Source organism: Phyllostomus hastatus, unplaced genomic scaffold (genome assembly GCF_019186645.2).
Source record: "Phyllostomus hastatus isolate PE091 unplaced genomic scaffold, TTU_PhHast_1.1 phas_contig_432, whole genome shotgun sequence".
NCBI lineage: Eukaryota > Metazoa > Chordata > Mammalia > Chiroptera > Phyllostomidae > Phyllostomus > Phyllostomus hastatus.
The window spans coordinates 4192714-4210524 of record NW_025333880.1 but is presented as its reverse complement, the minus strand read 5'-3'; the positions used below and the strand labels follow the sequence as shown (position 1 = coordinate 4210524).

Below are 17811 nucleotides of genomic sequence, written 5' to 3'. Positions count from 1 at the left end.
ACATTATTATTGGCCCATGAAATCCTTAATTGATTTGGTCATTCATTCTATATATATATTTCTTTAACTCTAATACATTGTTGATACTCATGAAATTTAGAATGAACTATCAGCTCTAGTTTATAATTTTCTTATTATTTTTATGCCTGTAAATACTTTTTGTCTCAATTTGTGTTATATTTTTTTAGTTCTACATTCTTTAGTACTACATTTCTCTTCTCACAGAATAAAATCTATTTTTTAGACATTCCCACTTTATAGATTTGACTGAATCCTCCAAAGAATTAGTGCTAGATTCCTTATATTAATGATTGCAAATATTAGTGTAAGTTCTTTGACTAATCAATAATTCATCTTTAAACATAAAATTACATAGAACTATTTTCAAAATTGAACTGCTCAGTATTTACTTCTTAAATGCTGAGAAATCTTACATATATCTGTGCCTTTAATATCTGAATTTAATTAATAGTAAGATAAATTTCTAACTTCTACTCTTTGGCCCCACCTTTTTCTATTTTCTATAGAAAGATTAATAAACCATAAAAATTAAGATACATAAGACAAAAAAGATCTACCTAAAATTCAGTAGGAGAGAACCAGAGAGTATCTAGCTTTATCTTACCTTTCAGAAATCACTCCTAGGAAGAAAATGTGTTTAAATAATATTCGTGACATATTTAATCACTGACATAGAGATAGTTATAAGGTCTTTAACATACTATACATTAATCAAGATTGTGGACTGAGAGAATGTTAGTTTGAATGTTACTAATTTAATTAGTGGAAGTGCTCTTTAAATGACACTCATCATTCCAGAGATGTTTAGTATTATTGTGAATGCTAAAGAGGATTTATTAAATAGCTTGTAATTTTCATTTCTAATATGCCTTTCAACTGTCATTTTATGCTCCTTAGTTTTGTCTGTATATCCAATATGGATTCAGATTTTGTTGGTCCTGACACATATATAATTTTGGGTAGGGGAGAGCTCCTTAAGGAAAATAATGTTCCTTTGGCAAACTTTATAAAAAAAAATATAATGATGTGAACATATTTCTAGGGACCCTTTCAGGACAGACTACATTTTAAGCTAAAAGAAAGGGTAACTGAACTTGAAGGCAGATCTTTCACCATATTTGGAAATATTTGGGGCATTATTTCTTCAAATATCCCTTTTTATTCTGGCTCTACCATTTTAATTCTGGTACTCTTTCTTAATCATTAAATATCCATTACTTTGCACAAACTCTAAAGACATGAAATAACTATATAAATAATTCACATTATTCTAGTTGTCCCTTTTTAAAAATATAAACTGGGAACAATTATAAATCTATTTATAAAGACTCACCATCAGAAATGGAATTTTCTTTTTTTTAATATATTTTATTGATTATGCTATTACAGTTGTCCCATTCTCCCCCTTCACTCCCCTCCACCCTGCACACCCCCTCCCACCCACATTCCCTCCCTTTAGTTCATGTCCATGTGTCATAAATTCTTTTGCTTCTACATTTCCCACACCATTCCTGCCCTCCCCCTATTTTCTACCTATTGTCTATGCTACTTATTCTCTGTATCTTTTCCCCCTCTCTTCTCCTCCCACTTCCCTGTTGCTAACCCTCCATGTAATCTCCATTTCTGTGGTTCCACTCCTGTTCTCTTTGCTTGCTTAGTTTGCTGTTGTTTTAGGTGTGCTTATTACTAACTGTGAGTTTGATGTCTTTTTTTACTGTTCATATTTTTTATCCTCTTTTTCTTAGATAAGGCCCTTTAACATTTCATATAATAAGGGCTTGGTGATGATGAACTCCTTTAACTTGGCCTTATCTGAGAAACACTTTATTTCCCCTTCCATTCTAAATGAAAGCTTTGCTGGATAGAGTATTCTTGGATGTAGGTTCTTGCCTTTCATGACTTGGAATACTTCTTTCCAGCCCCTTCTTGCCTGTAAGATCTCTTTTGAGAAATCAGCTGACAGTCTGATGGGAACTCTTTTGTAGGTAACTGTCCCCTTATCTCTTGCTGCTTCTAGAATTCTCTCCTTCATTTTTATCTTGGGTAATGTAATTTTGATGTGCCTTGGCGTGTTCCTCCTTGGGTCCAACCTCTTTGGGACTCTCTGAGCTTCCTGGACTTCCTGGAAGTCTATTTCCCTCACCAGATTGGGGAAGTTCTCCTTTATTATTTGTTCAAATAACTTTTCCATTTGTTGTGTTTCCTCTTCCCCTTCTGGTGTGCCTATAATTTGGATATTGTAACATTTAAAGGTGTCCTAGAGGTCCCTAAGCCTCTCCTAATTTTTTTTGAATTCTTGTTTCTTCATTCTTTTCTGTTTGGTTGTTCCTTTCCTCCTTCTGGTCCCTTCCATTGATTTGAAGCCCAGTTTTCTTTCCATCACTGTTGGTTCCGTGTGCATTTTTCTTCATTTCACTTATTGTAATCTACATTTTTTCATCTAATTTATGACCAAAGTCCACCAATTCTGTGAGCATCCTGATCACCAGTGCTTTGAACTGTGCATCTGATAGGTTGGCTATTTCTTGGTAGCTTAAAAAAAATTGGCTCTGGGGCTTTTAACTCTGTTTGAGCCATCTTTTTTATTTTACTTTATTTTTTTTCCTTTGGTCTGGTTGCGCCTGTTACATATGAGGGGCGAAGCCTTAGGTGTTCACCAGGGCGGGGCACCTCAGTCGCTGAGTTGTGATGTTGTATGTGGGGGAGGGGTCCAAGAGGGAACAATGGTGCCCGCTCCGCTCTCACCAGGGCTCCAGTCCCCCTTGCCGCTTCCCACAAACAAATTGGTTCGCTCTGGTGCTGGCTCCCGGGCGGGTGGGCTTGTGCACTCTCTCGGACTCTGTGGGTTTCTCCAAGGAGTCTCCTGTGAGACTGAGAGAATCTCCCAGTCTCGACTTCCACAGGTGTTTTCAATCAGTGCCTTCAGGCTTTGTTTCCAGGCGCTGGGTCCCTGGGTTGCGCAGTCTGTGTCACGCTGCTCGTTTTCGCTAAGTTCTGTGTGGGAAAGTATGGCTGCAGACAGCCAGCTGGGTCTGCTGGTTGCCTCCCGAGTCCAGGGTTTCCCGCCGGTCTGTCAGCTGCAGTCTGCACCCTGTGTTCACGCAACTGCCAACCACCAATTTTTCCTGCCGGTACCCCTCGACCCCTCTCCGTAGGCCTCCGATTCTGCCCCTCCTTACTGGACTGGATGTCTGGTATTCAGACTTCCATTTGGTTAATTTCTCTCTGTTCTGGTTGTTTTTTGTTTGTAAATTCTTGTTGTCCTTAGTTTTGGTTGTGTGAGGAGGTACAGTGTGACCACCTACACCTCCTTCTTGGATCCTCTAGAAATGGAATTTTCTATTTGTTTTGAAGTAAGCTCTTCAAATATCTCCTACTCTCCAATTCTTTCCTCTACTACTGGGATCTTAACTGTTGATGTCAATCCCTGAGGCTCACTATTTTTTGTCAACTGTTTTTCTTTCTTCTAAAGATAAGTTAATTTTCTTAGTCTACCTTCAAGTTCACTTACTCTTTCTTTTTTCTTCTCTATTATAAGTCCATCCAGTGAATTTTTGTTTTATGTTTATATTCTAGAATTTTCATCTGGACTTTTTTCATATTGTCAGGTTCTTTCCTGAAATATTTTTTTTCCTTTTATTCATTGCAAGTATAGTTTTCTTTACATCAATGAGCATAGTTATAATAGCTGCTTAAAGATTCTTGTCTGATAATTTCAACATTTACATCATCTTAAGGTTGGCTTCTGTTGATTTTCTTTTCTTTGCAATGGATTACAATTTCCATGTACTTTTATTTTGTCAGATAATTTTGGAATGCTCTCCTAGAAGTTGTGAATGTTCTGAGAGTGTTGATTTCTCGTTTTAGAATGTGGCAAACTTGATTTTACTCAAGCTATAAACTCTGTTAGGGTTAGGGTTAGCAAGTTCCAAAAAAGTTTTAAGAATAGAAAATAAAATTTATTATAATAAGAAAGAAATTCATTAGGAGAAAATTGTGTATAGATATAAAAACAGAGGAAGAGAGTTATTAAAATGTACAAATTGAGTTGAGAAAATGTTCATAATAAAAATTAAATTATCAGCTGTCAGGATGACTATAGCTAACAATACTATATTATATATTTTGCAATTGCTCAAAGAGTAGATCTTCAATGTTTTCTTACCAAAAAAAATGGTATCTTTATAAGGAAGTGGTATCTATATAAGGTAATGGATGTATTAGCTAACTTTTTGGTAATCACTTCAAAATAAATACATAAATAAAATCATCATGTTGTACATCTTAAACTTATACAGTTATCACTCAATTATATCTTAGTAAATCTGGGGAAGGAATTGTTAGCTGCAAGGATAATAGCTCCCTTGGGCAGGTGAGAGTGGGGAACTCAACCAAATATTCACTCTGAATAGTAGTGTCCATGTAATTCTAAAAATGTATAATTAACTTAGCTCCTAAATCCTCTGAAATAGCTTGTCCAGAAATATCTATGCAAGCAGATATTATTGAGTTTTATATTAATATAGCAATGTAAATGCCCTTTGTTCTGTACATTTAATAGGCATCATTTTATCACATAAGAAAGGTGAAAAATTATTAATTATTAAGTTTAATGAACTGCTTTTCTTTGGCAAAGTAGAAAAGCAATGAATAGCCACTACCATATACTCAAAATAAGCAATAACCATTAAAGCACCATAAAATTCAGAAAGAAAATGATTATATTAGTACTTTTAAAGATAATTGTAAAAACATGTTGGAGTATTTTAAAATAAATACTAAAGCTACAAATAGGAGAAAAATTTTAATGGTGAGGTCATTTTGTTTGAAATTATCAAATAAAAAAGAGATTGTGATTCCATTGTTTACCTCGTAGAAAATGCAAAAACATGTTTAAATTCCTGGCTTCATATTGGAAGAAGATGGTATAACTGACATGGTGAGACTTCTGGTGTTTCAGTCACTGTGCTTAGTCTTATGTGTAGGCTGCATAATTTCTACCATATTATTTATTCATATGTGTATTTATAATGATGATTCCCTGTGTACTTCAAATTTTTCTACCATAAAGATAATTCATCTACATATTGTTTTTGAAACATGAGAAAAAATCCTGTTCTCTTTCATATTTGATTTTATTAAAATAATTTTTCATAAACCTTATGAAAGCCATAAAGAAAAATTTTGATAAATTGGGCTTATTACAATTTATGACATTTGTATCAACTGGCACCACTGAGAAAGTGAAAAAATAATCTACAGACTGGGAAGAACTATTTGCAACTCATATATCTGATATAGGGGACTCCTATCCAAAATGTATATAAGAAATTTTTATAACTCAATAATAAAAGATGAATAAGCCAATTAGTAAATGGGAAAAGAATCTGAATAGACATTTTCTCAAAGGAGTTTTAGAAATAACTTAGAGGCACATGGAAAGGTGTTCAACATTATTGCCCATTAGCAGATGTGAATCAATCAGCGAGCCCCTATCCCTCTCACAGAGGTACACTTACAGTAAGGTGGTAGGCTCTGGGCTGGGTACCACCTGGGTAGGTCCTTCATGGGAGAGCTCAGATCACTCTGGCTAGAGATTCATAGGCACATACACCTTGACAGCACCAAATGAAAACCAAATAAATCAGATTAAAAAATTGCTGAGGAAGAGCTGGGAAACCTGGAGAAGTAGAAGGAGCAAGGTAGAGTGAAGCCAATTAACATAGTACCAAAGCAGCTAGGTGGAAGCCAATCAGAGGCTGAAATCAGGCAGAAATAAGCATTCCAACTGATGCAATCTATGCACCACAAAACTGAAAAAAGAAGCTGAAAGAATCAAAAAGCTGAGGAAGCTGAAATCCAAAAACTGAAGGCAATTAAGAGAGAGAGGATTAAAAAAAAAAGCTAGAGGAAAAAAGAAAGAGTTCAAGGAAACCTCAAAGGAGAAGCATTTAGAGAGCACCAAAAATGCAATACTGCCAGGCTCTTGAGCAGACTGGAGACAGAGTTACCTAACAGAAGTACAGGTCACGTGGCTTTTGGTGACCCACAGTCATCAGCTTGGGCCAGAAGCCAGGCTTATAAGAATTCTCTCTAAAGGAAGAAAATAAAAAATTTCAAAAGATAAAAAAGGACCAACATCAGGAAAAGTGAATTACTAGAATTCAAGCAATAGCAAAAGGAGAAAGAAAAATACAGTACCCACCAGGCTGAGCACAGGAGGGTAAACAATGCTCTTCTGGACAAGTCCAAGGCAAAAGTCAACCAGGTAGCCTCAAGCTCTTTGGACACTATTGGAATATGTAACAGCTGGGATGGATATATGGGAAATATTTACTTACATCTGCCTTTGTCAACTCACCTTGAAAAAAACCTCAGGAGATACTTTTTTCTAATGTGATTTTGTTCACTCACACTGCTTTTACCTTGACTTCAACTGCCCACCCATAAGCTGAGCAGACAGGGATGACAGGTTTTTTCCTGTCATTATTTATGCATGTTTGCAGGAGTGGATTACTGAACTCTTATTTAATCTCTACTGCCAATAAAATGTTACAGTATTTTTCTAATTGGTTTTGCATCTTATTGGAAGTATAATTACTTCCAATATAAGTAATTATATATTACTTATATAATTTTATTAATAATGAAAATGAGGGAATCATATGAAGCTTTCAGGTTAGTGAGAAATATGGGTGTGGTATGCTTGCCTCTCTAAGCAGCCAATTCTCAGATCAAGCTTGGGGGAGCTTTGGCATCTTTTTAGATTTCAATTCCTATTTTCTTAACCCAGTGTATAGATGTGAGCAAATGAAAACAGTAAATCTTTTGTACTCTTTAAAACAAATGTAGCCCTGACTGGCATAGCTCAGTGGATTGAGCACGGACTGTGAACCAAAGTGTTGCAGGTTCAATTCCCAGTCAGGTTACATGCCTGGGTTGCAGGCCATGACCCTCAGCAACCGCACATTGATGTTTCTCTATCTCCGTCTCCTCTCTAAAAATAAATAAATAAAAATCTTAAAAAAAAAACAAATGTATATATATACTTTGAGCTACCTTTAGAAAAAACTTAAGGAAAATACCCCTTTGTAATGACAAGAATAGGCATAAAAAAACATATGAAAATAAGTTTTGGTGAGTATGTGGAAAATTGGATCTCTCATCATTTTGGTTGGGAGTATGTAATGGTGCAGCCACTTTGGGAAAGAGCTCTTCAAAATGTTAAACTTAGAAATACCATTTAATCCAGCAATTCTATTTCTAGGAATCTACCTAAAAGAATGGAAAACATGTCCACACAAAGATGTACACAAATGTTCATAGTATTATAATTCCCAGCAGCCAAAATGTGGAGGCAATCTAAATGTCCATTACCTGATGAATGTGTAGATAACATGTAGTATATCCACATGATGCAGTTCTACTCTGTACTAAAAGAAATGTTGGTTATGTGCAACAACATGAATGAATCTCAAAAAAACATTATGTTCAGTGAATAAAATCAGCCTAAAAGACTACCTATTCTGTAATTCCATTTACCTGAAGGGTACCAAATAGGAAAATTAATAATCATAAAAAGTAGATTAGTGATGCTTAGGGGTAGGGTGCTGCTGTAAGTGACGATTAATCAGTATGATGTTTCCATTGTGATGATGGAAATGTTCTCAAGCTAGATTATCTTGATAGTTGTGAAACTCTTTAAGTACACTAAACACCATTGACATTTATACTTTAAATGGGTGAATTTTATGATATATAAATTACATTTCAATAAAGCTACTTTGCATGATCACTGGGTTTTTCCCTAATTCAATCATTTGTTCTTTAGGTTAAAGTGTCATAATTTATTTTAAAGTTAATTCTATATAACAATGATCTGGAATGGAAATTATATATTTTTTTCCAAGGTAAATATCCATTTTTATATGGCCTTTCCTAGTCTGAAATTATGAAAACATATCAATCTCACCATAAAATGTATTTAAGGTGATTTGAACAAATGAAATATTACACAATTTTAAATATAAAAGATTCATAATCACTTCAAAAAAACTTGAGTTTGAAAATTTCCCATAGATAGTCCCAAATTCCAAAGTAGTATAAAAACTATACAGTGCACATCTCTTCCTTAAATAAATTAAGGAGATTAACATTTTAAAAGTGTTCCATTTTAGTTGCCTAATTACTGTTTATATTTGGTTAAAATTTGTCTTACTTTGAGCCCATTAAAAATATGCAATTTTTGACAAGATTTTAATGGACCTCAGGTGCACAGAATTGAAATAATCATTTTTTTTCTAATTAGAAGATTAACATCATTCAGTTGCACTGAGGAAACATTGATTAAATATGTATGTATGTGTATGTATACATATATATGTACATGCATGCAAACACATGCTACTTTCTTGGTACTTGTCTATACTATGCAGTATATATAACTTTATCATGTTGCTTTATATGTTCTGATTAATTGCAGCATGGTAACAGGTAGATGAACTAAACTGGGAATTCAAAGTTTTGCATTTTAATTTAGATCAGCTCTGTGTGATTACCTGAGTTTCAATTTCTCCAAAGTTTTTTAGCACACTAAAATCCTAAATTTAATTTTTTAATTATATAAAACATTTTTAAAGTAAAAATTTGGTTTTCAGTAATTTTTTTAGTTTCTAAAAATTATCTTTTGTATGTTGACTGTAGAAATTTCTCAATGTGAGGAGGTAGAAGTTTTAGTATAGTTCAAGCTTGCCTAGTTACTTATAAGTAGTGTACAGAGTTATAAGATATTTGCTATTATGTCAAAAAACCTATAATATTATACCTTAGTTATCCCAAATTTGGACATAACTGACTGGAAATTGACTCTTGCCTTCTTTCCTAAACCAGTTCTCAATTGCTGCTTAATGACTGGAAACTGTTTTTTCTCAATTCAGTGTACAGCTGTGACCTGCATAAAGGTCACTATCAATGTTTTTGAGTTTTGTGTCCATAAGACCTGTCTAAAAAAATTGTTTTTATTAGCCTCACAATAATACTGTGCTACATTGTATGTGGTATTGCATGTCCCAGGGCAGAGGCAAAACTTTGGAAAGGCAGTTCCCTTCCCTTATGCTAAAAACAATTCCTGGGGACATTCTCAGTTGTGATCCCTCCACTACGAACAATCTCAGCAGAGAGAATAGACATGCTGAAGGAGCATCTATTCTCCTTTACCACAGCGTCCTCTCCAACATTCCTGTGTATTTGTAATATCTCTTACTGTTTTCTTAGATAATTAGAGATTCAGTACCTACAATACAGAAGTTCAGTTATAACTACAAAGTATTAGGTCCTTAGGTCTGACTGGCATTTTTAGATACTCTCATAAGTCTGACTCGGTCTTTTCTGGCCCATCTTTCTCACTGCTCTCATGATGCTTTCTGCTCCCTACCCCTTCCTTCCTATAGTCAGTGGCTCTAACATTTTCAATTAACCTTTTTTATTTTGAAATAATGTAGATTTACATGTGGTTGAAAGAAATAATATAGAGACATCTTGTGTGCCTTTACTCATTATTAAAAATCATGAGCTATATAAAATTGCACAATAAAAAATGCAGGGCTTATGGAGAAGGGGTTTGCAGCACACACTAAAAACTTTATCAATGACATAAAAAAGAGATATAAAACTTGGTGCAGCCATTGTGGAAAACAGTATGGAATGTCCTTAAAAAAACTGAACATGGAACTGCCTTTTGACTAAGTTATTCCATGGCTGGGATTACACCCTAAGAATCCCAAATCACCAGTTCAAAAGAACCTATGCACCCCAATGTTCATAGCAGAGCTATTTACAATAGCCAAGTGCTGGAAGCAACTTAACTGCCCATCAGTAAATGAGTGGATCAAAAAACTGTGGTCCATTTACACAGTGGAATACTATGCATCAGAAAAAAGGAAGGAGTTCCTACCTTTTGCAGCAGCATGGATGGAACTAGAGACTGTTACAGTAAGTGAAATAAGCCAGATGGTGAAAGACAAGTACCATATTATGTCAACTATAAGAAGAATCTAATGAACAAAATAAATGAATGAAAAAAATAGAACCACAGGAATGCAAAATGGAACAGACTGACAGTGACCAGAGGAGAAGAGGGAAGGGATATGGTGGGAAGAAAGGAAAGGGAGTAGACAAAGAACATGTATGAGTGACCCATGGACATGGACAATGATGTGGGGACTGACTGTGTGAGCAGGGGGTGGGATGGGTGGAGGAGGGCAAAGGGGAAAAACTTGGGGCAACTCTAATAGAATAACAATAAAAATTATTTAATAAAAAAAGAAAAAGAACCCAGGCCTAAAGGAAAAACAACAACCTGGAAAATTGTAATGTAAAAGGTTATGTCTGTTTTAGTAAATATTCATATAGATGAATATGAATATGAAATATTCATATAGATGAATATTTACTAAATATTCATTTTATTTTCCCAAGGAGGGAAAGTAAAAATAAAGAATGTCCACTTGATTTGAATTTCATATGATCAAGCAATTAGTAATTTCTTAGTATAAATATATCCCAAGCATCACATATTTCATGGGGCATACATTAAAATGTTATTGTTTAAAATAAAAGATGTAAAACTAATAAAAATGGTAGCACAGTTTAATATGTTACATAGTCAAGAATAGCATAAATATTGTGATAAATATAACTCTTTACCTTGAAAAACACCTGAAGTCTGCTATGGAATCCATGTCACAAAGGTTACAGCTGTGAGTTAGTTGAGGGGGTGGATGGAGGGGTATCTGAAATCAGAAAGCTATAACACAGACCTGGCCTGTTTGTGTCAAAGTACACGATGAACTGAGGTCAATGTTAGATGTCAAGGAATGTGCATGCACATTTTGTGTCTTCCTCCATGGTTTGGTTCACGTAGGTGCAGTGTTCTGTATTTAGCCCGTGATTTTCAGAAATGAAATAACACATAAGAAACACAAAATATATGTATGTTCAAATTGTCTTAATATGTCTTTTGTGTTGGAACAAATTCATATCTTCTAGACAAACATTATAATGGAATCAATTCTACTTTTTTGCTTTTTGTCATCTTGTTATTTCAACATGGCTGTTCTCTTTTTCTCTTGACACTTATATCTCTTCAGTTGTGCTGTCTTTACCACAAAGCTCCTTCAGTGCACCTGGGCTTTTGGAGCACCCAGGCCATGCTTTTGGAGGCCTGGGTCACCCTGGCTTCCAGGCAGCCCCTTCAGAAAGGGGAAAAGTCAGTCTCAAAGTACTCAGTAATTATGTTCAGCCTCCTTTCCATGGGCCAAGTGCACTCATGACTTTTATGTTGCTAGCAATATAGAGAACAAAACTTTTCTATACCATGACTTTGTTCTAGCTGGCTCACATCCACAGTGGGAACAAAAAAAAATGGTTTATTTGTTCTTTATCTGAATGTCATTGAAAATAAAACCTGCAGATGCACACAGAGTCTTGAATAAAAATAGAAAATATTACACAGTTTCTGTGCCCTTACTATTATTTAATTTTAAAATACTTTGTTATAGAAATGTAGTATTATTTATAATAAATTTTATATACAATTGATAACATAATAGCTGCCACTTTAATAAATGTTTAAGATGCAATGGTATTTCATGTGAAGCTGTGTATAATAAATATATACCTCTCAGTTCAAATGCCCCTGTTAACTTTTTTGAAAGTTACTGATCTACCTTTCTATTCTAATGTCAATTAAAAGTTTTTCTCAGAAATTTTGTTTAATTCAAATTAACTCTCTTAGAGATCTTTCTCTGTGAAGAACTCTACAGTGTGAAAGCTGTATCAGTTTCATTTCTTTAAGTTTGTGAACTTCAAATTAAAGATAAAGAAAATCCTGAGTCTCATTTCTCTTTATTTTCCTGCAGCGTTTATCCAATGGTTCTATAGACTCAACTGATGAAACCAGTCAAATAGTTGAACTGCAAGAATTGCTTGAAAAGCAAAATTACGAAATGGCCCAAATGAAAGAACGTTTAGCAGCCCTTTCTTCCCGAGTGGGAGAGGTAGAACAAGAAGCAGAGACTGCAAGGAAGGATCTCATTAAAACAGAAGAAATGAACACTAAATATCAAAGGGACATTAGGGAGGTAAGTGATTCATAACACTTTCAGTCTTTACTTCCCAAATGCTCTCTCTGAGATGCGTTTTCCATAATCACCCCTAGTGACAATACTCTTTACATCTTAAAAGACTATGATGTGGGATGCATTATGTTAATTATGAAACTTGTACACTAAAGCAAAAATTATTTACTTTAAATATATATGGAAAGAAATTTTGATATCATGTCTCAGATATAATAAAAAGTGTCTACAGTTTTTAAAGATTAAAAAAATTTTGAGCTGTTCATTTTAAACAACCCCAGATGTATGTATAATGAATTGCTATGCTCTTAGATATGGGACTACTCAAAGACATTATTTAAAAATTTTCCTCTTTATTTTGGGTTTGTGTCTATAAGTATGAATGTATAAGTTTGAATGTAGGAGCCTTCCTTTTTCTATATATTCTATTCTTGCTAGACTTAACATCATGTTATATATTTTAAAAAGAGAGCACTAGGAAGTTACTATAAAAGATACAATAAGATTACTTATTAGTAACATTGTTAAATCATCTTACCAGCTAAGATAAAAGTTTAGATTTTTTCAGTTTCTTCAATTAAAAGAAATATGTATTTATGAACATTTTATTTTGTGAAATCTCTTTGTATGCACTTTAAATTGTATACATTTATTTCTTTATGTCTTTTGTATATAACTAGCTAGTTGTTATTGGAGTTGACCCTACTCTACATACCCAGTTCTTTTCTTTGTATTTTATTTTGAGCCTGTTTTATCATATTTTTTATTCATTGTCCCATCAAAACTGTTCTTATCCAAGTTGTCATTGAACTCATGTTGCTGAGTCTAGGGGCCACTTCTCATTTCTTTCAGGCACTTGATCAGCCATCACTCCCTGGAGCACTTTTTTATTTAGCTATTAGCACACTACACGCTCCTGATTTTCCTCAGGTTTACTTACTACTCCCATTTCAGTCACCTTTGCTGGACCAGCTTTCTCCCCAGTCTTGGAGTGCCTTCCTTTCTCAACCTACCTGTGCCCCCTAAATTCATCCAGTTTCACGCCACCCATTGACTTATGGTCCCAATTTAAATCTCCAGCCTATCCTTCTCTCCTGACTTTCAGATGCCTGTGTCTAAATCTCCAGTGAGTATTTCAAAATCAGATCCCTCAAGATTGTTTTCCTGATATTCCCTCAGAGAGACAGACTTGCAGTTTTACACAACTCAGCTGATGGCAACCCATTAATTGTTGCTCAAACCAAAAAACCTTGGAGCTGTCCTTGGTACCTTCTCACCCACGCACTGTATTTGATTCAGTTGTAAATCCTATTTACTTGCAGCCTTACTATATCTCCCTAATGTGAACTCTTCTCACATCCTCCATGGCTCTTCCTTATTCCACAGGACCATGGTCTTTCAAAAGATTGTTATAATAGTTTTTAATCAACATAGTAGCCTGAGTAATCTGTTAAAATTTGTCAGATCAAGTCACTTTTCTGCTTAAAACTCTACAATGACTACCTATCCTATTTCCATTAAAACTGAAGTCCTTGCAGGGGCCTACAAGCCATGTGCTATCTCCACTACCATCCATTGTGGAACTCACTTCCTTGTCTTTCATTTTATGCCACTCTATTCAGCTCAGGTGACCTCCTGAACAAGCCAGGCCTGTTCTGTTATGCTTTCTTTTCCCTCTGCCTTTTGCTCAAATATTTTCTCATTGAAATGTCCCCTGACCATCCTATTTACACATATACACACACATAACACTCTTCGTCTTCTCTTATTTTTTAATCTCACAGAACTTATTGCACCTGAAACAATAGCTATTTTATTGACTTACTTGTTTATCGTATGCTTCCTTCTCCAACTGTACATAAAGGCTGAAAATGTTTTGGCCTTGTTTTGTTTACTGATCCATTTGAATCACCTACATAACTATTGAGCATATGATAGATGCTCAAAAAAATCTTTCTTGGGAAAATGAATATTTATAGATGTTTGATGTAAACATCAAAAGGCACAGATAGGATTAGAATATGTCCTAAAACAATGTCTGCTCTGTCAAAAAAAGACACATGACTCATGAAGGGGGAAATTGCTCTGCCACCGCACTGATAAAGAGTGTGCTCTCTACACCCTTATGTGAGTTACCAGTTTATAGATATGTCCCTTATCTCAATTCTTCCTCTCAGGCGAAACTCAGAATTTATGAGGTAAATACATTTAGCCTCTCTTCTATATCACTGTTAAGGAATACCAAGATTTCTGGGTAGTAAACCACCAAAGCCATTTCTTGAGCTTTTGCTCACTCTGTGTTTCTTATTCTCTTAGTCCTAGAGATTTAGCTTTTTTCCTTTCATTTAACGCTCATCTACTTTACTCATGCTTATTTAATCCAGGGTCATGGGTGGAGCCCAGTATCCCTGGCTACCCATTCTTATTGATGATGTAAAAATTATTGTTTGATTCTAATGGTCTTTGCATGTAGGTGACAAAAATTTTAATTATCTGATACCAGGTGTTATTGGGAATACCTTGTACTGGCAGAAGGTGTTTGGCCTTTACATGAATTCTTTTAAATTATAATAACTATTCTTATCAGTGCTATAATTTCTATGTAGTTGAACTTTAGAAGAGTTTCATAAGAAAAGAGTATCTGTCATCACTCACCTTTGAAAGGAGGTTGCAAACACCAATGCTTTCAGAGCCAGGAAGGCAGTATAAATGAATAAAGTGCCCAGTGTGAAATATTGGAAAGTGATCGAGTTCATTAAACCAGGGTAAACAGCCTATACTCTGCCTGCCTTTCTGGTTGCATCACACGTGTGTGTGTGCACATGTGTGTTAAGGTCAAATAAACACACAGTGAAGGTCAAATAAAATATTTTCAAAAAGTTTCAAGACATAAGCCATAAGCTCCTGGACTGCTGATAAGAATTTCTTGAATACCAACTATGAAAAATATTCTAGGTGCACTGTATCAAATTTCTCTAATTCCTTACAACTGTTTGATAGAGAAGGTACTTGTCATTATCCCCACTTTTCTCAGGTGAGGAATCTAAGGTTTACTGAAGGAAAGTGACTTGCCCAAGGCCTATGCATGGCCCTTCCCAGACCCCAGTACTGGAAAGATACAGGACAGGCCCGACTTGGAAACCTGTACTTTATTCGACGCTGAGCAGCTTCCCAAATCAAAGACATATAGTCATTACTTCAGTGATAGAAACTGTCATTAAAAAATGTAGCTGTAATATAATCAATATTTTGGTCACTTTTCCCAATAGGCAAGAAAATGCAAAAATCACATTCTTAAAAAGGTATCATTTACTCACATTCAAAGTCCTAAACTTAGCTTTTGTTTTCCTGAATAATAAAGTGTTCTTAGGCTGTGGTCACATAAAATCTACTAGATTGCGAGTGTTTTAGTAGAAAAAAATTAACATGATTTTTCTTGCTACCCCTGTAGCAAGAAAATATATGATGTATATATTAAATAAGCAATAAATATTTATTGAATTAAGAAAAATTATAGAATAGGAAAAACTAACCATATAACTAAAAATTGATATGTATTGCACTTTACATGTAAGAACACTCACATATAAAATAAATGCAATTCAATTATTCTAGAAGAATGTATATAATTTATTTATATTTTAAATTATATAAGTATGTTTCATTAAGGGTTTCAAATTATAGTTTTGAAATTATTCTTTGTCAAGAAATAAATCTATCTAAAATTTATTTTCATATGAAGTTTTGTTTTAGATGCTCCATAAAGTGACTGTGACCTTGTAGAGTAAGGAGGCTGGATTAAGTCTAGACACAGTACACCTGTTAGAGAAGATAGATAAGTTCCATCCTTAGTGTTGGGAAGGCGTTTTTAAGAGCAGCTATTGTTGAATATCTTCAGGTGTTTAATCCAAAAGTGCAGCCAGAGGGTTCAACTAAAACCTGTTTTTCTTTCAGTATTTGAACAGAAAATGTTCAGAACAAATCCAGAGCCCTGGCTGGTGTGGCTCCATGGACTGAGTGCAGGCCTGCAAACCAAAGGGTTGCTGATTTGATTCCCAGTCCAAGCACATGCCTGTGTTGCAGGCCAGGTCCCCAGTTGGAGGCACACAAGAGGCAGCTTCACAATGAGGTTTCTCTCCCTCTCTTTCTCCCTCTCTTCCCCTCTCTCTAAAAATAAATAAAATCTTGTTTTTAAAAGGACAACTCCAGAAAGCTACTAACATGCAAAAATGTTGGAAAGTTATTTGTTAAAGCCTTAGTTTTCAAAAGTAAAAAGACAAAAACAAAAAAAGAACAAAAAATAGTAAACAGACAATTCCATAACAGAAGTTTAGCTCTCCACTTTTTATCAAGAGGACTACTTAATCAAGTATTGGAAATAATATTTCATTAAATATGTAGATATGCAAAGAATTAGAATTTCCTATGAATTATTTAAATTAATTTTGTTTTATGCATAAAATCAACTTATCTTTCCAACTTCCTATTAAAAGCTCTTCAAAACATTGTTAATTGGTTAAATGAATTTGTCTTTTATCTTATTGAAACATAAAGTTATATCTTCATTGTACCAGCTTTATAGTTATATTTATTTGATGTAATAAAATTCAGTTTATACATAAGTGTCAGGTCAAGAAATAATTGAATCTTTCCTCTGCGTTCCCCCTTTTTTAGACAGCAATTTTCAGGGACAAAAATAGCATCCTTTTTTAGAAATTCCAAGTGACACATAGGGAAAAGATATTTCTTCAACTTGTAAATTCAAAATTTATTTTTGTCAACACAGCCTGTAGTTAAAAATTGAATCTCCCACATGAATCACTGAATTGAAAATGCAGTACCAAAGTCACCTACAATGACTCCTGTGTTTAATGTATGGCACAGAGTCATATCAACTAACTGTAGGCATAATATTAGTTAATAATAAAAAGTAGATATGATTTATTGAGTGAGTTTTCTGCATGAAATATAATGCAAAGCACTTAAACACTATAACAAACATACCTTAACAATGTTATGTGGTAACAATATCTCATACAAAGAAAAGGGGGAGTGTTAAACAACATTGCAACATTTACATGATAACAGATAATATGTATGAAAAGCTAGGTTTGGAGCGAGTATGTACTACTTCAGGATTCATGTTCTGAAGAAACATACATATGCCTTTAACTGAATTTATTACTATTACAATTTACTAAAAATCTTATATATGCAGGTTAGATTTGGAATTTTCTCTTTGAGCTAAGAAATTGATAAAATATGTCCTGGGCAGACAGTTCAGCTGCTTAGAGCATGATCCCATTATATCAAGGTTGTGGGCCCGATCCCCAGGCAGAGCACAGTCAGAAATCTACCAATGAATGCATAAACAAGTGGAAGAACAAATCCTTGTTTCTTTCTCCATCATTCCTCTCTCTCTAAAAAGCAAGAAATTTTAAAATATTATTTTAATTGACAAAATATTCAGTGCTCCATATGAAAAAGATATTAATAAAATGCAATATTAGTGACTGTATACATTCTGAAGAGATCCTCTAAGATAAATACCCTACCATTGTTATACTAAAAAATACATATGAAATAGAAAAAGTCAAAATGTAAAATAAAAGCTTTTTGAATAGAAATTATTTTTGGGATGGCTAAAATCTAG

General features: G+C 34.3%; 1 protein-coding gene and 1 pseudogene across 19 annotated transcripts in view; both read left to right on the top strand.

Annotated features, from left to right (window-relative positions):
* Positions 1-17811, top strand: part of PPFIA2 (PTPRF interacting protein alpha 2) — a 465199-nt gene that overhangs the window by 334668 nt on the left and 112720 nt on the right. For all 19 annotated transcript variants that reach the window (XM_045845003.1, XM_045845002.1, XM_045844994.1 and 16 more), the window contains one exon: positions 11940-12161. In XM_045845003.1, the coding sequence (XP_045700959.1) occupies positions 11940-12161 (222 nt within the window). The remainder of the gene's footprint in view (positions 1-11939; positions 12162-17811) is intronic.
* Positions 5457-6327, top strand: LOC123822826 (annotated as a pseudogene).